The sequence below is a fragment of the Temnothorax longispinosus genome, chromosome 4 (assembly GCF_030848805.1).
Source record: "Temnothorax longispinosus isolate EJ_2023e chromosome 4, Tlon_JGU_v1, whole genome shotgun sequence".
In the NCBI taxonomy this organism is placed as follows: domain Eukaryota; kingdom Metazoa; phylum Arthropoda; class Insecta; order Hymenoptera; family Formicidae; genus Temnothorax; species Temnothorax longispinosus.
The window spans coordinates 12647661-12670482 of record NC_092361.1 but is presented as its reverse complement, the minus strand read 5'-3'; the positions used below and the strand labels follow the sequence as shown (position 1 = coordinate 12670482).

General features: G+C 33.8%; 2 protein-coding genes across 2 annotated transcripts; both read left to right on the top strand.

Annotated features, from left to right (window-relative positions):
• The first annotated feature begins 807 nt into the window (after positions 1 to 807).
• LOC139811264 (uncharacterized) lies at positions 808 to 7948 on the top strand. The gene is made up of 3 exons (XM_071775433.1): positions 808 to 1630; positions 6712 to 6786; positions 7333 to 7948. The coding sequence occupies exons 1-3, from the start codon at positions 1448 to 1450 to the stop codon at positions 7594 to 7596; spliced, it is 522 nt and encodes a 173-aa protein (XP_071631534.1). The 5' UTR covers positions 808 to 1447; the 3' UTR covers positions 7597 to 7948.
• A 4958-nt stretch (positions 7949 to 12906) lies between these two features.
• On the top strand, positions 12907 to 18863 carry LOC139811637 (uncharacterized). The gene is made up of 3 exons (XM_071775956.1): positions 12907 to 13029; positions 13711 to 13766; positions 15089 to 18863. The coding sequence occupies exons 1-3, from the start codon at positions 13006 to 13008 to the stop codon at positions 17850 to 17852; spliced, it is 2844 nt and encodes a 947-aa protein (XP_071632057.1). The 5' UTR covers positions 12907 to 13005; the 3' UTR covers positions 17853 to 18863.
• The last annotated feature ends 3959 nt before the right edge of the window (positions 18864 to 22822 follow it).

Below are 22822 nucleotides of genomic sequence, written 5' to 3'. Positions count from 1 at the left end.
GTAGTGATTTCTCTATATCGCTTTCTATCCTCGCTCACCACATGAAAGGTCTGGGTAAATATATTTTATGTCATAAATATAAGAAATTGAATCTCCCAGTCCGACAACGCAGCCGCGTAATGCGATACGAAACGCATAAAGCGCGCGTCTAGAACTGCAGCTTTATAAATTTATCTGTTCGAACGACTTTACTGTTGCAAAAGTAAAAGTTTGCATTGATAACGACGACTCATTACAGGTGTTAAACTTTTACGACTAAATGTCGCAATACTTTCGATTGAATTATTTTATTTCGATTTCTGATTACAAAAAAATATTAATATATTATACTAATAATATACCAATCATTAATGTATATTATATTTATATGGATATTTAAAAAATTTATGTACCGGTTGTTTGCACCGACATAATAATATCAATAATGTACTATTTCTAATATTATTAATAATGATTTTTTAGGTATAATAATAATTAATCATTTTCCATTTTTCTTTTAATTTCCAATAGAATTGTTTAAATCGCTTTTGTCCCTATTTATTATTATATCTTTAATATATTAAAGTATTAATATATTACACTACTAATATATTAACTATTAACATACATAATATCAATATAAATGTGTTTTAAAAAGTTTATATATATATATATATATATATATATATATATATAAACTTTTTAAAACACATTTATATTGATATTATGTATGTTAATAGTTATATATATATATATATATATATATATATATATATATATGTGTGTGTGTATACATATATATATTAATATATTATATTTAATATATTAATAATATTGATTTTTCCGATATAAAATAATAATCATTATAGTTGTTACATCTGCTTTTGTAAGCTTTCAATGTTTAAATCACTTTTATCTCTATTCGTTACTATATCGCTGAAGTGACGTTCTTTAAACTTATTACCTATATCGCGCCAGAAAGCCATATATATTGTATCTTCTTTTAACTGGTATTTATATGTTCGACCAGTATTTATATTTGTCTCATAGACCTTTTTGCGTCTTCATTGTATTCCAATCAAAAGCGATTTAAATGGAACTTTCTTTCCTCCGACAATCTTTTTTTTCCCGACAAGAATGAGACGTTGCTCAGTGGCGATGGTGATATCTCACGTGTGTTAAATTAAGTTGCAGTCGTAGTTCAATTATTATCTCCGAGAGCCGCCCGCCGTAAGCCAGATTGGCGCGGCGGTAAAAAAACACTATAGAAGTAAAGTGTGCCTAAAAAACGCGATATTGCGAAAAAAGGCGATCTATCCCGTTCGGCGGAGATACGCGCGTCCATCCGAAGCGCGCGCTGCTCTCCGATTGGCCGGTCGCCGATAGCGCGGCAAAAAACGAATGCGCGAGCCGCGCGCGCGGCTCGGTCCGGTCCGTTTTCCACTTTCATCGACTTCTGTTTTTGCGAATGGGGGGATATGCGATACGGCGGCGGTGGTTTCCATCTCGATGGAGCGCGGGGCGCGGGGCATTGGCAAGGCCGGGAGCGAGGCGGCCGTCGAACGGAATCCCGCTTCTGTCACGAGCGCCATTGCCACCGTCATCGTTCGCTGTCGTGCGCTGGCTTTCACTTTTCCGCGGCGATACCACAGTGAGTCTTTTGAAGCTCCTCGCGTGTGCAATTTTTCAGAAATTTTTGAGTCCACTTTGGACGACCATGCAGTTTCGGAATTTGGGACAAAATCCCGAGTTTGTAGATTTACTATTTCACACGCGGTTTTAATATACATACATATAATATATGTATATGTATTATGATTTTTATTCTTATTACATATGCATACACTACTTTTTTAATTACTTTTTTAACGTTGTCAAAATTGTGTAATATTTGAGGTAATAATATAAAATTACAAATATCCCACAAGAAAAATATAGATAAATAAATAAATAAATAGATAATGAAATAAATAAATAGATAAAGATGTGTGTGTGTGTGTGTCCAGTATTCAGTATATATGTATATATGTGTATATATCCAGTCCACATTATCATTTATCACATAGCTAGGTGTTTCTCCACTTTCCACTAAATTCTCAGCATATAATACGGGTAACAACCGTGTTATTTTTATTTGGAGACAGCTATTTCCGACGTAGCATACTTTCCATATAAGAACTCAAAACGATATAGTTTATCAGTGAATATCACGTTTCAATACACTTCAATCCCGCAATACCACTCTAATTTCGAGTGATATTTACCTTACTCTAATTTACCTCAGCTCGTGCTTGTCGTTTTTTATGCCGTTTTTTCAAATGTTTGCGAAAACGGTATGTTATAATTTTTATATATTTTATATTTTAGTAGGCAATAGCGAGAGGATGTATCTAACGAGCTTACAAACCATATAAAAAATTTTAATTTTAATTGTAAAACAACGGTATTAGTCTATATGCTTTTGTATAACAAACTATGGGCAACTTCGGCTAAACTCCGCCGATTAATTTACTTGGAAATTAATTCAACTGATAGAATTGCTTAATACTATATAGAACAACCAGCGTTTGGTATATTGGTATTTAATGGTATATATTTTGATATAGACATCCCAGACAACACGCGTATGTCTAAAAGACATCATAAAAACAGTTTTAAGATAACTTTTAGACATGCGTGTTTAAAAGACATCTTTACATCTTTAGACGCTGCTGTCTAAAATCCTATATACAGAACTTCGAAATTAGAGTGATTGATGGAAAATAAATTGACATATATATATATATTCATTTTTTTTATTTCGGCAAAAGTCACAACGAAAACACTTTAATAATGTCTGTAATTTAAAACAAGAAATTTGAAACTCATTATTTTGACGGAATTGGTTAATTGTTCTAGTGCTAAAACAAATAACATGACTACATTGACTACATAACTTGTCTCCAAATCTATAATTTTTTTCTATATGTCAAATAAAAAATTAGTAATTTTATCCATGTTAACTAAATAGCATAAATATTACTTGATAAATAAGTTAATCGGCGATTACGTTAATCGAAGTTTGGTCGAAATATATTTCAGATTTTCCAAATTTTTTTTATATATTACGTAGAGTATAACAAATTATAAATATAATTTTATCATGAATTATAGATCGTTCGAACTGGATTTTAGGCATATGTTTAGCAATCAAATGGAGCTAATTCTACCGACAATAATGACGTTTTTTTTAATTATAAAACTTTTTATTGTTAAATATTGAGATTTTACCAGAGAGAGAGAGAGAGAGAGAGCCTTGGCTCTTTACATAGAGAGAAAGAGAGTATAACCTAAGAGAGACATTATACCCGAATAACTCTTATAGAGAGAGATAAAGTAGAGAAGAGAGACTAGAATATCTTTCCCATCCCTTACGACTTATCTGCTCCTATTTCTCTCTCTTTATGTATTTTGCTAGCTTTGTTTTTAAAGCTTTTATTTCCGTTATTTCTGTATTCTAGGGAGAGAATATTTGGAGAGAGCTAGAGTGTTCGTGTCTTTACTACTATGTTTGATTATTTCTAGTGTTCTAGCATGCTCTCACTAGAGGGGGATAGAGAGAGAGAGAGAGAGAGAGAGAGAGAGAGAGAGAGAGAGAGAGAGAGAGAGAGAGAGAGAGAGGAGAGAGAGAGAGAGAGAGAGAGAGAGAGAGAGAGAGAGGGAGAGAGAGAGAGAGAGAGAGAGAGAGAGAGAGAGAGAGAGAATGGCGAGCCGCTTTAAGTAATTGGCGAAACTTGGTTTTTCCAACTGAATCTCTGTGAAAGGCGCATTCTTTTTCATTTATTGACGCAACATGTAGTTTCTATCTTCAACAAAGATTTTTTCTTAGAGTTCAAAGAATAAAAGGATTTAATATTTTAAACAAAGAGTGATTGACTCCCGTGTATCTTCGAAACATTTATTAATTCGCGCAGTGGCTCGACGAGCCGTGGCGCTTCGTTTCGTCACGCCTTGCTTAAACACTTTCGATTTTGTGCTCCGCGGATCATCTCGTGATTCTTAATTGGACACTGTGTAATCGCCGTTTTACGGCTATTTACCGATTCCTTATCTCACAAAGTGAAGATCTGATGTGATATGTATAAATATTAAGATATTAATTTTTGCCCGGCGCGAGAACGATCGAGATTTGGTAGCTCTCTGCGTGGAATAACAACTTTTCATCTCATGTATGTAACGAAGGAAAGCAACGAGAAGCACGATTTTTCCTCTCTCGTGACCTACTTCAGTGTCATTAATTCAATTAAAATATGTAATTAGACGTAGAGTTAAGATAAATAATTAAAATGTATAATTGAAAGTTCGTGCAAAAAATATACGGATTTCACGTATCACATTTCATTTCAATTGAAAAGTACGTGATGGTTGATGTAACCGTTTTTATACAACTAACTCGGACGCGATGCGCCGTAAAGAGAGATTAACAATCATTTTAAGAGAGGGGTGTGTCTTAATATTTTCACGGATGTTCCTTGTTTCATATATTTTTGTGTTGCTTTCGCGTGTTTGGAACGATTACCTATAACAACAACAAGTTGGTCGCGCAACGAAGGGCATTACATTTCGTTAACGGCCTGTTTCGCAATAGGTGAACGGTCAAGGTACGTGCACATACGTAACAGAGAGTAGAGAGCGACCGTAAAAATGCGATTTTAGAGCGGGCGTGCCGTAGAGATCCGCGTTCAAAAATGACGCATATTGCGATATTGTTAATATAGAGTGTCCCGAAAATACCGGAAATTTTTTTAAAAACAATTTCCTTGTTAACGATAGATTCTCTAATCAACTTGGAAGTCAGTCTTTCCTCAGCAAGAATGTCGAAGGTAATCATTTGATCATTCATTACACCTAATTATATTTTGTCAATCTTCTGCGTCATAAGCCTTTGTAATAAAGTTTCAGATTAAAGTTTTGTCAAAGAAACTTCCATTTGCGATTAACCGAAAGAATGTAGCGTTGTTATATATTTAGTTTCTCGAAGTTTAGTTCGCGGAAAAAAGTTGTCCTTTCTCAATCAAATTATAGAAAATTATTGACACGTTGACATTTTCGTTAAGAAAAGATCGACTCTAAAAGTATAGCTAAAGAATTTATTATGAAAAGAGTAACCGGTGATTTTTGGAACCGTCTAGTTATATATTATACAAGCATTATATTTTATCCATATATCTATATTTAAATGTCTATAAATAAATTGTGAAAGTTGAACGAGTCAAACTTTTTTGCAAATAAATTTTCCTATAATCATTATCTTCGGTATTCTTTTTTTGATTTAGGAGATTTGATTAATCTCTCTCTCTCTCTCTCTCTCTCTCTCTTTCTCTCTCTCTGCTTTTATTAGATTTACTGTTTATTATTTTAATTAAATGTTGTCTTAATTATTTTAGATTTTGTTTTTATAAAGCCTATTGTTATTATTATGTATACATGCTTATTTTTATTATAGGAACGTATCATTGTTATATTACATACAGGATGCATTTCAGTCTAGATTTATCTCATGCGAATCGAGGTAATAATGCTCACGTTCCGCGCGCAGCATTAAATTATATCATTCCGCGAATTCGTGGTCATTAGCGTCAAACGTAGGTGTGTGCACGTATAGACAAACAAATATAATTTTTAACAACTGATAAATTGCAATTATAAACACATTTGCTACGCGTAGCATCGCGTGCGATTAATCCGACGAGAGACCGGATTTATCGCTTTCCCTGTTTCATCAAACAGTCGAGAGAGTTATACTCGACCAGGATCATCGTCACTTAAACGTTAGGGTAACTCCGGTATTTACGCCGCGTGAGGATTTACGCCGCAGAAGTAAAAAAAAAAAAATAGAAGGAATAGAGATACGTGCTTGCAATCACAAATGTTATGTGCCATTATGTCATATTAGTATTGTGTTGTAATTTCAGTTCTTTACTGTTAATATTAACGAAACCGTCGTGAGTTGAATCGATTTCTCACCGTAGTAAGTAGCGCGATCATATATTACGATCTATGTAAAATAACTACTGAAGGAAATGCAAAAGGTTTAATGGTTATTTCATGATACATAAGTGTAGAGGGATAGTAAAGGATGGAATACAGCAAAATACAAGTGCATAGCTCTTATATTCTTTGTTTAGCTTGATATCTTATATATCCCTTCTGTTTAGGATATACGGCATTTTAGCATGCAGGATTTATGCCATAGTACAGACGCTCTGTAAAAATCGAAATCTCCTATGTGTTCTTTTTCTTTCTTTTTCTTGGATCGTATACCAATAACCTTTAATGTATCTATTATTCTTCTATTTTCTTTTTAAAATTTTTTAGTTTTATAATTTGTTTATCATTCTTACATCTTAATAAACTTCTTACACACATTTTATAACTTATTATGACATTTTATTGCCTTATTTATAAACATTATTTGTAATTTTTTATAAGGCGTATATTTCACCCATGAATGTCATATATGCCACCGCTATGGGATATATGGCAAAAATGCAAGGGCTTCTAAAAGTTTTTTTATATTAAATACAAAGAATGAATATCTCATATTTCTATTTTTTTTATAGTAGTAGACAGTATAAAGTTTTTATTGGTATAATTCATTTGTCTTAAACATAGTAAATAGTACTCGATAAATTAAGTTTCCCTTAGCTGCGGCGTATATACCGAAGTTACCCTATATATTTGTCATTTTAGTATCGTGCGAGAGAGATGACCAGGAAAATGGAACGGAAAATGATAATGACGTGGAACGAACGAAACATTTTATTGGTATGTACTACGTATAATTGTTTACTATTAACCGAAAATTATCACCTGGCATCACGTCGTTTACGTCCATCACAACGATCGTAAAAAGATTCATTGTGCGTGTAAATCGTTAAACTGTCGTAAAAGAAGTGTGTCGTTACACACTATTACGCTGTTAGACTATTATATCGCTACTTCAAGAAACTTTAGAGTTGTTCTAATTAATTGCTGTAATTAAAATATTTTTATTCGATGTTCAATTCAATCAAATTAACGCTAAGTTAGCTTATTTTTCATGGATAGATATTTATTGACCTATCTGATTATTACGAGAGAGTATGAGCTTCCCTGCGGTTATTTTTTATATCACTACAGCCCTTTGATTTATTTCGTGACATTAAATCTTTAATTTTTTAATCTGTTTTCAATTTCGAAAGTTTGGCATTTATAATTTTATATACTGCATTTCTGTTAATTTTTTTCAATTAATTTTTACAAGTGACTGTCTATCGTTTTTACGTTGCTACCTCTTGGTAGCAATTGATAAAACAGCATTATTTATTGCAGGTTTTTTGCTTTTTCGTCACGTCAATTACTCTCACGTCGACATACGATCCAAATGACAAGTCCCTGAAGGATATTCTTTTGCCGGAGGGTCAATTTGAGGCGTTTTACCTGAAAGGTATGCAAGAAGAGGAGCAAAACGCCGTGAGACCGCCCCACCTTCATGGGTCCTTTCATCAGTACCGAAATCCTGCATTGGTTGACGCGCCCAACAGCGCGGCATACGGATTTCGTTTCGACGGGAAACGTCGCTTTAACTTCAGTTGAATTATCGCGTAGAAAAAAAAGATACTTAAATGAAAACGAAAGAGCATTGAATATGACAGAAATATTACTGACGCTTTCATCAAGAATTGCGGTTATCGTTGAAATATGAAGATCAGGAGTACGTAGATGCCAGGCAGTTAGCGGTTAGACGGTTAGATTTGCATCATTTTGCTTAGTCAAGCGTGTAAATTGAAAGTATTTATGCATAAGAAAATTTCACATGTGTATCCTCTTTTCTTTAGATGAAAACTGTGAATGTGGTTTTACCATAATTATTTTAATAATTATATAGTTGACATATTTTGAACAGATTTTTTTTTATTTATTGAAAAATAAAATATACGTTTCATTATCTGTGTTTTTTAAATTAGATTCCGCATCTCTTATTAATTTTGTTAAAAAACTGAGTGTAAAGAGTCTTGATCAAGTAACGCTAACAAAATACGTTTGAATTAACTCACAATTGCGATGATATGATTAATGGACGATACGTTCACTCAATTAACTACAAGTTCTATCTTACGATGGCAAAGTAAATGTTGAATTAATCGAATTATGTCTGACAAATTTCCCATCATAAATCATTTTAGATCGGATAATAATTGCAAGCTAGCATTCCCTTAATTCTAAATTGATTCTAGACAATAAGAATATCCAAATAATTTATCACCCATCTTTACAACCCGATAATACGTAAGTAGGTAAATTTATTAAAATTATTTTATCTTTAATCTTTTATTCCGTCCAATATTACATAAGACAGTAATAATGTTCGAATAATTAGTGATCGAAAATAAAGATTTCCTTCAATTAAAGGTAAAAGAATATATATAAAAGAATATCATAAAAGAATATATATTTATCACTTTGTGTTAAACAGATTTTATTTTAGTGACGTTTTTAAACCTTTAAAAATCCTAAATATGCGTATATTGAAAATTAGCAGAATTGCTAAAAAACATGTTTAAAAAAGAAAAAACAAAACATATACCTGACTATAGACTAGTATACCTGACCTACAAAACATATGTATACCTGACTATGATGGTATTCATAGTCCGATCTTATATTTAAGATCGTCTTGAGTACTATCTCGGAATGTTATACAGTCATTTCATTGGCTGGATGGAATCTTAAAGCCCATATCAGACTACGGATTGGAATTGAGATTGGATTGAAATTTGGTTAATCAGAGCAAAGTTTACTAAACTTGTGATCAGTTTTCTCTATTCTGATTGATTAAATTTCAATCCAATCTCAATCCTAATCCGTAGTCTGATACTTAAGACTGTCTTTGACCAGACATAAGAATATAATGTGCAAGAAAATATGTTATATATATAAAAAATAAATATTTTGTTAAAGGATCAATTTAATATTATTAATAATTTTACATTCAAAATTTGTATTAAACACTTTCTTAAAAAACATTTGTTTAAAACATGTTTCAAAAAAACGTATGTTTAAATGTATCTAATGTTTAAAACATGTATAAAACTTTCGTTTTGAGTAAAATTTTAAAGCATAACAATCCTGAAAATTAGAAAGTGATGAAAGCATTGACGTATGTCGATTCCGCTAAAAAAAAATTGATTTCAAATTGACTAAATTCTACAATTCGAAAGATACTCTGTGATTTTGAGACACTGTATATATATTGTAATATTTGATATACATACAAAATAACTACATACCAGTTTGAGAAAGTATGTACTAAATGTACCTAGAGGTAGTGATCTTATCAGGAGGGATCATTATAAAAATTCATGTAAGATATACCTAGTTGCTTGATTATACGAGCGAGCAAGACCATTCATATATACGTACTGCTTTTGATGCCCAACTGGTTTATCGGTACCCGAAGGAGCCGATTTGCTGCCAGATTAGATATTATTAACCGTCCCGCGCAGAATGTCGACTCTTCTTGTATTAATCCACGGATTTTTCAAACCTTCCCTGTAATCTACGCATCGTACCACGCCTTTTCCGTTCGCGACCATTCTCGCGATCGTTGTAATTATTCGAAAGATCGCGATTCTATATGTGGAATTATATCAGAATTGCTTCTGTGCCAATTAATTAAACGGATTTCTACCCAATTGAACAGCAATGACGTAGAATTACTATCGACATTTCAAGGATGAGAATCCCGATGCGACTCTGGCGATTCCAACAACCAACTTTCCATGTTCAGATGATGTGTTAGAAACCTAGCGCTTCGCGCTGGAGATGGTAAACTAACAAACTACACGCAATTAAAATGGCGTGTAAATGATTTTACTTTCATTAAGCCAATGGCCTTGGTTATGACTGCTCTCGCGTTATTTTGGAAAATCAGAGGATCAACGGTGAGGATCTTCATTACATGTTGACACGATATGTTTCCATATGAAATTACCAGGACAGCGATGTTAAAGCGCCGCATAAATTTGTTGAGGAATGTATTTTTGCATTACATGGTATCTGCGAGTTTTCATCTCTGTAATTATTGAGGATAAACAAGTCTCTATTCTTTCAAGCAAGAATTTATTGGTCAGTTTTGTGGGTTATTAAACGTACCTTGAAATTTAGAGACAAACGATGTAATGTGTAATGTACTTTACTCGACAATTTATTTACGTGTTATACAGAATGTCCGAAATAATGCCCAAATTGCGCCAGCGTGTTTTATGAGTAAAGATAAGAAAAAAGTATATAAATTATAAAATCTATGTATATATATATATATATATATATATATATAAGTTCCGTCTTCTGTCTGTATGACCGCGAACTACTCATTCGTTAATGGACCGATTTTCTTCCAACCGGTGCCAAAATTTTTCTAATTTTCCGGGGAGTGCCATAAAGTGTATAATTTTTCGTTAACGATCTTTTTGGAAACCGGTATCAGAAATTTTTCCAATTTTTCGGGAAATAATTGACTGAATCTCAAAGAATTCCATATGAAACAGGGGTAAAATTTTCGGGGGAGTGCTGTAAAGTGTATAATTTTTCGTTACCAATCTTTTTGGAAGCCGGTTACAAAATTTTTCCAATTTTTCGGGAATCAATTGACCGAATCTTAAAGAATTGTATATGAAGTAGAGGTAGAATTTTCCGGGGAGTGCTATAAAGTGCACAATTTTTCGTTACCGATTTTTTGGAAGCCGGTACCGAAATTTTTTCAATTTTTCGGGAGTTAATTGACCGAATTTTAAAGAATTATATATGAAATAGGGGTAGAAAGGGGTAGAAAGAACTAAGAATGTAATAGAATTAGAAAAATTGTTAATAATAAAGGGGTTTCCGATTTCTGTTTAAAAAAATGTACGTGATTGCTCTAATTTCCGCAAATTTTGATATATCAAGCTGAATTTTTTAAATGGATAATTTTTTGTTACTAATTTTGGAATCGGTTTCCAAAAAATCGGTTATGAAAAATTATACACATTATCACCATCCCGAAAAATTTGAAAAATTTTGAAACCGGTTTGAAACTAATTTTTCGGGAAATAATACGTAAGTATTCGGGAAATAATAAGTATCTAATGTCTGACAGCGAGCTACTCATTCATTAACGGACCGAATGAGTAGTTCGCGGTCAGACAGACAGACATACAGACAGACAGACAGACGTCAGGTCTATTAATAAAAAATTAAACCCATCCCCGTTTAATTAGAAAAATTTTGGCACCAGTTTCAAGAAAATCGGTACATTAATGAAAAATTAAACTCGCGGTTTCAAGAAAATTGATTAATGAATAAGTAGTTCGCTATATATACTTAATAGATACTTATTATTTCCCGAAAAATTACGTATTATTTCCCAAAAAGTTAGACAAATTTCGGTACCGGTTTCCAAAAAATCAGAAACGAAAAATTATACACATCAAAAAGTAAGAACAAACAGGGTTTAGAGAAGCGATCTAGACTAAAAAAAGGACCTAGTATTATATAAACATAGAAGCTTTATTAAAACGTTATAATAAAAAAGTGCGCTGAATAAAAGAAATCTACTCTTATTATTATTAATAGAATACAGTATTATTTTATTAACCCTTATGTCAATACCCGGAATGTGCGACGTTGTTCAATACCCGGGTACCCACCTGTGTATATATGAGTAAAATTTTTAATGTTTGCATAAAAATTTCTTTATAACCGCCCGGATCGTCGCTATTTGAACTTTTTACTATCGAAATATGCAATGAATTTTTTGTTTCAATACCCGGAAGTAAAAAAATTATTGTCTTGAAGTTTACCTACTTGATTCTAATACCCAGGGTACCCGGGTACCCACTTTTAAAAATATGAGTTTTATTATAGTTATTGACTAAATTAATTTATAAATAATTAATATGGTTATAGAAATTGTAAATTAATACAAAACAATTATTTATAAATTAATTTAGTCAATAACTATAATAAAACTCATATTCTTAAAAGTGGGTACCCCGGTACCCTGGGTATTAGAATCAAGTAGGTAAACTTCAAGACGATAATTTTTTTACTTTCGGGTATTGAAACAAAAAGTTCATTGCATATTTCGATAGTAAAAAGTTTAAATAGCGACGATCCCCGGGCGGTTATAAAGAAATTTTCATGCAAACATTAAAAATTTTACTCATATGCACAGGTGGGTACCCGGGTACCCGGGTATTGACATAAGGGTTAATATGCCATTTCAAAATCTTGGGCATTCTTATCGGCGATCGTCGAATTTATTTTGTTTTTTATTTGAGCAACATCAATTCCAATAAAATATTAAAAAATATATGTAAAAGTTATATAATAAATTAGCACATCGGATTTTTTAATATGCGGATTAGTGAAAAAAAGCAATTAATAATTAAAATTATAATATTTATAATATCCAACACATTCATATACTGCAACATATGTTAGGTATAAATATGTTGGATATTATAAATAACATAATCTTAGTTATTAATTGCTCTTTTCCACCAATCTGCATATAAAAAATCCGATGTGTATAAATTAGTTTACAAAAGACTTTTATTCCTTTTAGACATTTTGTAATATACTGTAGCCAATTTAGAGGAGTTATGAGGACGAAAGACAGCGGCAAGCGCGAGAAACCTTGCTTCGGGGTATCATAATAAACACGTTTGCCTACTACATAGTCGTGTAGCGATCAGATTCCAATTTAGAAACTATGTGATAGATATCTCTCGTAACAATAAGGAAATATAGAAAACGAAATGCTCCCGTTACTCGCCCGGCTCTCGTGAGCCGCTGTGCGTTCGGGATTATATACCTAAGATACGTTATCAAGCCTGCCTCGGCACGGACCCCGCTCTAATAGCTGCGGGAGAAGCTTTAAAAGAGGTGGCTAACACTGCGGCCCAACAGTTGTCTTCGCAGTAGATCGGTGAGGTGAGCGAGATATTTCGTGCGAGCAACGATATGAGGATCACGTGTCTTATTACGGTGAGTGAAGACAGTTTAGAAAAATGATTGTCTTCGCAGTGAGAAAAGTGAACGACGAAATTACAATCAACGTGACTAATTTGCGCGAATTTGCCGAATTGTCGAAACACGACCCGGACCTTCTGCTAGTATCGTCCGATAATGGTGAACATATATAAAGGATACATGAACAAGGGCGACTAAAAATTGTAGCTATTTATCAGAATATCTTTGACTAATTGTTTTTAATTCGATGAAATAATTAGCAATGTGTTTCTATTGATAAAATTATATTTTTATGAAATATTTAATGATCTTTCAAACGCAAAGTAATGCGCGATGTTTTTATTTTTTATTTAGTTGAGATATTGTTGAAAATTGTTGGCCAATTTTGTCATGTAACAAAGTTGTACTCTGTGAATTAGAATGGATTGTTTCTAACGTATCCTTTTAAGTCTTACTGTTAAATTACATACCAATCAAGTGCACGCACAATCAATTAACTTTCAATTTTCCCTTTTCTCAGAAACGAGGCCTTGTTTGAAAGAAATTTATTCAAGCATTTCGACTTATTTTGAATCGTAGAATCATCCTCTTTCTGGTCTGGTACTATGTATTTCGGCCTACCCTAATTAAATATAATATAATACAAATTAGAAATATGTTTTGTTCTTCATGTATGCTCATATGCCTCATATATAGGTCTGTGCGTATCTATCATCAACAGTATCCACTGACGACATCCAATATTTTACTAGGTAAGTAGACTTTCGACAGATAACAACATTCTCTCTTTTATTACCTATATCTATATTAAAAATTATTTTGTTTTGATAGAAGTTTATTTTTTTAATTATAATTCTAGATTCATAAATATTAGATGTAATAATAAGAGTAGGGGAGACCGGGGCTAAGCTGACAGCGGGGCGAACTTGACACTAGGCTTTTTGCCAATTTAAATCTATCGTAGAAACTTGCCTTTGCTACTGTAAATGCGTCTTTATGTGCCAGTATTATCAACGGAATTTGGTAACATTCTGAGTTATAGTGTAATTTTTAACGCGACATAAGTGTTTTTGATAGGGAAAAGTAATTTTTCAGATCTCTCGAAAATGTCTACTCTTTCATCGAGCTTTACTCTTGCGAATCTACCGCTAAGTGATTTTGATGGGAAATTCGATGCTTTATACGAATCCGATAATAATTTTTGCATATTTTCAAAATTTATATATTTTTGGAGTAACAAAAGTAAAAAACGACGTTCGGAGCTAAGTCGACACGACGCCACCGGGGCAAAGACGACACTAACCTAAAGTGACATTATCGCAAAAAAGGTCACTGTTTCGTCCGATTCCGATGACGATTTAAGGAACATCTGTTGCGTGTGTTCGGAAAACATTTCATTAGCTTCTAATAACAAACAATGCATCTTATGCAACCGTATGGCTCATGACGAATGTGTGCGCATATCTGATCGCGAGTTTACGTGTATAAATTGTTTTTCAGAGACAGTTCAGAAAAAGATAATTAAAAGTTTAATCTTTTTTTTTCTCATTATTTTAAATAATTGTTTACTTTATTCCGACTTTTTGTTTCTAATACACAATGTCTTTTCATTTGATAAACAATGTATTTTTATTTTTAAACAATAAAAAAATAAGTTCCAGATCAAATTATGTCGATCAAACAAAGTGTTGAGTTTGCCCCGGCGGGGTGTCGAGTTCGCCCCGTCATTTTTCAATTCGAAAATTTGTCTTCGCGTCACTTTTCCTTTCCTGGCGGCAAAACAAAGCGACGTACAGCAAAACTTCCTGAATCAATTTTATACCTGAAGAAACACTCTTTAAATATATATCATTGAATTTGCCTAAAAATTTTAATTAAATATTAAAAATTGCCTTTGAAAAAATAGTGTCGGCTTAGCCCCGGTCTCCCCTATTTAATTTTGTATAAAACCTCATAATATAAAATAAAAATATTGTATTTTTGTTCTTAAGCGGTATTTTACTTCTAATCGCGTTCTTTAATCTTTTTGTTTCATTATACACAAATAACACAAATATATTACTGATTTTTCCAGACTAAGGAGAATAAGATCGCCAGAAGAAGCATTCTTTGATGAGGTTAGGGCGAAGGAAGAGTTAAATTCTAACACTAGGATTTATCCCGATGTATTTCCTATATTGCGAAAGCCTCGACCACAGAGACAAGTCGAGACTTTCCAGAAGCCTTTTCCAAAGAAGAATCACGAGTCCCAGCCTAGTCCTCAACAACAACAACAACAACAACAACAACAACAACAACAACAACAACAACAACAACAACAACACCAACAACAACAACAACAACAACAACCACAACCACAACAATACTCACGCGACCACTCGAGACGTCCGATAAAACGTGTGAAGGTTCGCTCGATCGCCGGGTCAAGTTATGAGGTGCACGACAATGAAGTCCACGAGCTCATTCACGACTCGCCCCCCGAACTGCATGACGAAGGGTCAATCTACATTAAGCCCGTTGTTCGCGTCACGAAGAAGAATATCTTTGATTCCATCATTGACATACTGAGTCAATTGCTGGACCCTCCCAGGAAGGAGCTGGGCCCGATAGTCGGACCCATCAAGATGCCCGGGTCCAAGCGCAAGATCTATATACGTCTGATGGAACCGGTCGATTCAAGTCATATTAACGTGCGCTTCGTGACACAAGTACCTGTTCCTGTGGTCGACGAGGAATCTATTTTATCGAAAGAACACTCTGTCTTACCGTTTCTACCTTTCGGCGACCCTGGCGACACGCTTCTGCACAAACATCATCCACATATCGGCTCAAGTGACGTGACGTTCAGTTCCTCTAATCATCATCATTCGGTTCAACTGCCTCGGAACGTCAGCCACGTTCCTGGTAAAGTTCGAGTATCGCAACCTAAACCTGTGATTAAGCATTCTCCTTCCGAGGATCTCAAGGAAACTGAGGAAATTAAGGAAACTGTATCGCCTGTTAAAGTAAAGGCTCCGAGCGAAGCGAATAAGAACCACTTGTACTATCAATATCCATCGGAAGATGAAGCCGTAAAAGAGGTGACGGAGATAATTAAGGGTGCGACGAAGAATGAACAAGGCTCGAAGGATACCTTAGAACCTTGGTATCAGTTAAGCACCCACCGCTTGCCCCTTCGACAGATCGCCCCGCTGTACCCGCTCTCGGCGATGGAGCACACCGAATCTGGCTCTTATGAAAATACGTACAAAGTGCCCAGCGACAGTCTTACTGTCCCCAGTCCGCATTTGAGCTCGTACGAGCAATACGGCAATGTTAATCCAGATGCTTCAGGATACTACGATCAATCATCTTACACCATTCCGAACACTTACGCGACCACTTACCCGAAGGAAAACGAGTTTAGCAACGCCCCGAGCTCTTACCCGGTCTCTTATCAGAATCAGAACGAGTTCAGCAACGCCCCGAGTCCCACTTCTTACGTCAAGCAGAACGATCTTTTCAGTGCCCCCACTAGCCATACGAGCTCTTACGAGAAGCCGGCCAACGTTCCGCCACCGTCGGGCTCTTACGCGACTTCTCACGAACCGCAAAACGGCGTCCAAACGGCGTCCGATACAAGTTCTCAGAACGCACTTCGCGTTATAGATCCGCCACATTATTACCTTGACCCTCCGAAAGGCTCGGAGAATCAGGCCAATAAAGTATTCGAACACCCTGCGATTCAACAACAGCCGTATAATCCGATACCCAATGCCAACGAGTTAGGCAACTCTCTGGTACGCAACACCGCGCAGAACGGTCAGCCGCAGATCGATCAGATAACATGGGGTAAGGTGAAACGAGAGAAGAGCGAATCGAATTTCCAGAAGAACGAGTTGAATTTTCCGACGAGCAAGTCCAATTTCCAGAAGAGCGTGGAGGTCAATCCCTCCGACGACAATCCTGAGAAATGGCAGCCGCTTAGCTTCGTGTCCGAGGACGCAAATTGGCAAAATACGTTCACTAATTCGGCGAAGGTCGCGAATGATAATCACGACGAGATCATCGCGAGACAACAATTAATTAACCGCCCGATGCAGATTTCGCAAACCACTACGCCTGAGGGCGCGTTCGAGATAGGGAGGTTGAATCAACGTCAAAATAGTAGACGCCGCAACCGTCCGGTCGCGTCCATTCGAAATTCAAAATGTTCGCCCTCGGAAAAGGGCGACAGATGCGAACAAACGGAACCCACGATCATTTCGACGCCTCATCCGGAAGGTGCCGTTAAGATCATGAAGGGACAAGCACAATCGACCGCGAATATTGAAACGATTGTGATCACTCCAAAATCGATGGCGAGCAACACGGTAGAAATGTCGAGACCGAATGTCACCACCATGAAGAGCAGCTGGATAGAACCACCACAGCCGTTAGTGATGACGACCGAGGCGACTAGCACGACAGAGAGACTGCCGATATCGCTTAAGAAAGTGATTAAGAGTACGACGGAGAAATTAATTGAGAATAAAACGACGAGTGGATCGATGAGTAAGATAACAGAGAAATCGGCAGCGAGCAGCGCGACGGAAAGATTATCGATAAGCAGCACGAAGGCGCCCATACCGAGAAATAATACCAAGAAGAGTCTGCCGAAGCGACCTACGATAATGAAAAAACCGACATTCGTACTGACGAAGGAAGTAGAGCTGAGTAGCACCACTACGAGAAGGCCGAAGGTGGCGAGTAGCACGATGTGGAAACCAACGACGAGTAGCACGACGGAGAAGACGAAGGCAACGAGACGATCGAAATTCCAGGGCGCGGTTTCGAAAATGAAATCGAGCACCACTTGATAATTTGTTTATCAATAGCGCGGTTCTTTTTAGGTACAATCAATATAGTAATAGCGCGTGTTCTTACGCGTTTTAAATGTTTACGCATTTTGCGCGTTAGTCATGGCGACGAGTATAATGATATCTGAAATAGTTTGTGATCCTTTACATTTTATGCAAAAAAATTGAAACAGTCATCCGCGTGTATTTGCATGCATTACCATATGTATTGATACGTATATGTGTTTATATCCCGTATAGCAGATACAAACAATTAAGATAATCTATAATATGCATCAGGAGGTCGAGATATAGCTCTACGTGCTCGCTACCTTATCTTTCAAAATTAGTTATTCTCATCGAGATATTCGTGGAATCTAAAGAGAATATTTTACAGGGTAACTATAAGGATAATTATTTTTTAGGGAAATGGATTTTTGCGTACTGATTATTTGCGAAACGAAAGTGGTTTCGTGTTCATTTTATATGTGAACGTGAAGGCACAAGAGGTACATTAATATTTGCATTTGGCAAGAAATCCCGTTATTGTTTGAGAATTATATGCGTTACTTACTGTGTTTTTACTTACATGGTACATAGAATGCAGATTGTCTCAAAATGATTGTCATTTTTTAAAATGAATTCTTTGGTTAAATTGAGAGAATGATCTCTCTTCTTATACAAATTAACTAAATATTTTGCCAACTAATTAAAATTTTATAAACTTCACTTGAAGTTAAAACAATAGTTAAAGATTTCGTTACCAATTCGAATCTCTTCTGCTCAATGTCTTGTGTGACGAAGAAGATTTGAGTCAAAATAGAAATAAAAACCAAAATAGTAACCGAATTTTTTTATATATAAAAGGCATAGTCATAGCCATAGTTCTGCGTCATCATATATACAAATTAATAACATTGTTAACAAACATTATCCTTCAAAACTTTATCAATTTGTTTATATATGTGTTCTGTATATTTTTTGTTGTACTATTTTTAAGTTGTACATATAAATAAATAGATTTCTGATTTATTTCTGTCTAATTCGCTAATTATTAAAACATTCATTAAATAAATAATAAAATAAAGAATAAATACTAAACATTTTACTTTCGGTTTGTCCTAATTTCTAATCGTTTTCTAATAGAGGTAAGTTACATTTTGCATGACGAATGGGAAAGCGATATGGACAATGTGGGTGTTATTATTGTTAAACTACAATTAGGGATCTACTTAAGATAACGTGCAGTATTAGAAAGTTTTTGATGTGCGTTTTAGATACATTTATAATACAATTTAACATTAAATGTATTTGTATTAGCACCTTCTTGAAGAAAGTAGAATTAGCAATTTAGAAAATAATAGTTTTGGTGAGAATATTATCACGAAAGTGAAAACCGTTTAAAAAAATTTGAGTAAATGACCGATTTATCATATTTTATTCAGCTCGGCAATAACTTTTCAGATCACTAAGATTTATCTTTTCTATAAAATTTGTATTTCTTACGAACTTGCTTTACCGAATAATACGAGCAACATAGGTTTAACATACTTGCAGTTATTATATAGATACGATTAATATGACAAACTAAACAGAAGAGATTTTCTCAGTTCAACAAATTAAAAATCGATAACGTAAGAAAGGTAACTAAAAGAAGGAAACGAAATGTAATTATAACCGTTATAATTTCTACGATAATTGTGACTTTTCACTAATTGCTCATCAACAGCGAGACATGTGTTTCGACAAAAGAAAAGAAACGAGTGACGAGTGGGAAAAACGCGATAATGTGCACTTTCCAAGTAACGGTCACGGCCCTTGCATCGATCACCGAACGGTTTTCCATCCGCTACAGATTAACGTGGCCGTGAAATCAACGTGGTCGCGGGCTATTATGACCATCAGGATCGCCGAGGCGGTCACGCCGCGGCGGTCTTTTCTTCCCTTTCTTTTTCTTCGAACGCTGGAAAACGCAAGCGTTCTGCTAATCGCAGAAACAGGTTTGTACAATATATACATGTGTGTAGGCGGAATTTCTTGTGCTTTTTAGCGCTGCGCCGATTTCACTTTTAAGTGACTCTCATACGCATGTGATTAGATGGATCGACTTTCGCATGTGCATGATCGCGTTTGCATGTTTTCAAAAATGTTAGGATTCGAAGAGGAGAGTACGTTGTTTCGATACACAATTCATCGCTAAGTTGTTTAGTAAAATTGATGAATTTTGCATTTATATAATATTTTTTGTTTATTTCTTCTAATTCTTGCTTTGCGGCTGAGAATGGTCCCCAGGTTAGAGTTACCTACATACACACACCCACACACACAAAACAATAAAGTATATTGTATTTATAATTTCATAAATTTATACTGTATGACTCTGCCTCAGCGTAACTAAATTATAAATTAAATAATAAATAATAAATAATAAATAATAAATTATAAACTATATAAACTATAAACTATAAACTATATATTTTTATCTCATTCTAAGATTTAAGCTAGGCGCATTCTATCGACTTTTTGTCGATTGACAGTTTAATCAATCATTAAAAAGCTTAGAGTTATTATTAGAGCGCGAACATTCTTGTCGATTTGATATCGACTCTACTGAAAAGTCAAACGACAGTTGGATGATTTTTTAACTAAAAGTGCCAGTCGACTATCATCGACCATGTTACTATGCTAGAGTATAAATAAGCTTATTATTGATAAAAATCGTATCATACTTTCTAATACAAAGGCCAATTAACATGAGAAACTCGTTAAAACTGAATACACTTATTCTGTAATAATATAGTCCTCGATTAAATTGTTGATAAGTTGATAAGAAATTGTTGGTGCTGCTCGACACATCGACTACACAGTTTAGTCGATGTGAAGTCAACAGTATACGCCTAGCCTAACTCTATACATATAACATTCCATTGTCATGCTTTAAATCTTTCTCCTTTGTAACTCATTTTGATTAATTAGATTTATCTTTATATCCGCCTCCATACATTCTAATATCCTACTTTATCTCTATTATCCTTTCTCTTTTATTTTCTATCTTTTTTATTACTTCTCTTATTACTTCTAAACCTTTCTCTTCTTTACCTATAAATTTATTTATTTGCATATCAGCTCTAGCCACTCCCTTAACATATGTAATATATACTCTACTGCGCTCTTACACTGTACATTTTGTCTTTCTCTTCGAATCTACATAATAATCAGAATGCAGTTTCACAAGCAATTGGGAATAAAAATGAATAATATATTAATAAAATTACAATTCTCTCATTGTGCAAGGGCGAAGAATTGTATGCAAAATTCATACAAATAGTATTATTAAGCTACCAAGATCCAGTCCTGACCGCAAATGGATCATAAATTTTCTCTAAATTGATTGCATATTATATCAGTCCTGTTTCACTTATTATTATTGTTAAATTACAGAAATATCATAAATATGTAAAACAAATGCTTAAAAACAATCTAAGATTACATTAATAATTTAAAAATGGTAAATATAAATTTTTGAAAGAATGGGAATGGAATTTACATTTTTTTTAATAATTATGCATTTCTTTTCGTTAAAGATAATTATCTTTTATTTTTCAGACTCAAAAAAGTGCCGAGTTAATTTGAATATTAAGAATAATAAAAGTCGTTTTTCTCGACTTAAGAATAATCTCAATTTCGTATTTGTTGGGAAAATAATAAAAAGTAATCTTGAATTTACATGTCATTTATTTATAAAACATAATAACGTCGCTATACTTATACTACACAATAGAAAATGACAGAAAGTCGCTAAATGCATTGTACTTAATCAAAATTTATTCTGTTCTTTGGATTTGCTATGCTGATGCATGAATTACTACAATGTGTTATACTCTATAACATAATACACATTTTTAATAATAATCATCTTCGTAGTATTCTTCATCACTTTTCTTTTTTCCGTGATGATGATGTGTATCAATTATCTTGTAGATCGTGTGCGTATGTTTCACATTCTTTACTTGATAGGGGACATGTATTACCACTTTCTTCCTAAAGGAAAAAATAAAACAGATATAACACTTTTACAAGTATGTTTGTTTGTCATATTTGTTTATATGTACATACTTGACTGTAAATACTTACGATTCGATTGATTGATGTATCAATGCAAAGGTTATTAAGAACAAAATACTGTACTGTAAAACAAACAAAAATTTAAATTATTAATATATAATATTATTAATACGTGTGGTGCATTACCTTGCTATTATATAAACTCTTCTGAATTGAAAAAATAATATTAAAAAAAGAAATATTAAAAAAGAATTAATTGTAAAATCAAACATCAAACTATAAAGTATAAAATATTAAATATTAATCCAAACATTATTAAATGAGTTCAATTAGAAATTGAATATTAGAAATTAGAAATTGAATTTAACATTAAATTAAAGTAAAATAAGATTAAATTACACTTTCAATTAAATACAAAATTTAATCTAAAATTTAAATATGGTGTTGTAATAAATATATCTTACCAGGTATTTGTTCCTCATTGTGGAAACCTCACGATTCGTAAGGTTCTTCTCGAAACACTTTGCTCTATTGAGAGATACCTTCTGAGCGGCGCGTAGCTACAAAGCGAACGTTTATATAGCGCAACCAGTAACTAGCGAGGTGAATCTCTAGACAAAATATTCCATGAAACTCCGCCCAACATGCATTCATCACTATCACTTGTTATAGTTATCGCTCTAAAATATCATGAAACAATGTTTTTACACCAGATTCGCCCTAATGATTTCTACACATTTATATATGAAAAAGCGAAATTAGGTCAGAAGCTTTATAAAATTTCTTATTATGAAATCTTTATTTAATAAATATACATATACATATATATACATGTATATATTAAACATACATATATATATTTATATTCACATACATGCTATAATTTATTTTAATTTCTACCATTGAATACATTTACTGAATATTAA

Coding starts and splice junctions, on each gene's coding strand:
- LOC139811264 (XM_071775433.1), top strand. CDS start 1,448: ATGGGGGGATATGCGATACGGCGGCGGTGGTTTCCATCTCGATGGAGC. Junction 1,631..6,711: donor TTTTCCGCGGCGATACCACA/GTGAGTCTTTTG, acceptor TTGTCATTTTAG/TATCGTGCGAGAGAGATGAC. Junction 6,787..7,332: donor ACGAACGAAACATTTTATTG/GTATGTACTACG, acceptor TATTTATTGCAG/GTTTTTTGCTTTTTCGTCAC.
- LOC139811637 (XM_071775956.1), top strand. CDS start 13,006: ATGAGGATCACGTGTCTTATTACG. Junction 13,030..13,710: donor GGATCACGTGTCTTATTACG/GTGAGTGAAGAC, acceptor CCTCATATATAG/GTCTGTGCGTATCTATCATC. Junction 13,767..15,088: donor GACATCCAATATTTTACTAG/GTAAGTAGACTT, acceptor TGATTTTTCCAG/ACTAAGGAGAATAAGATCGC.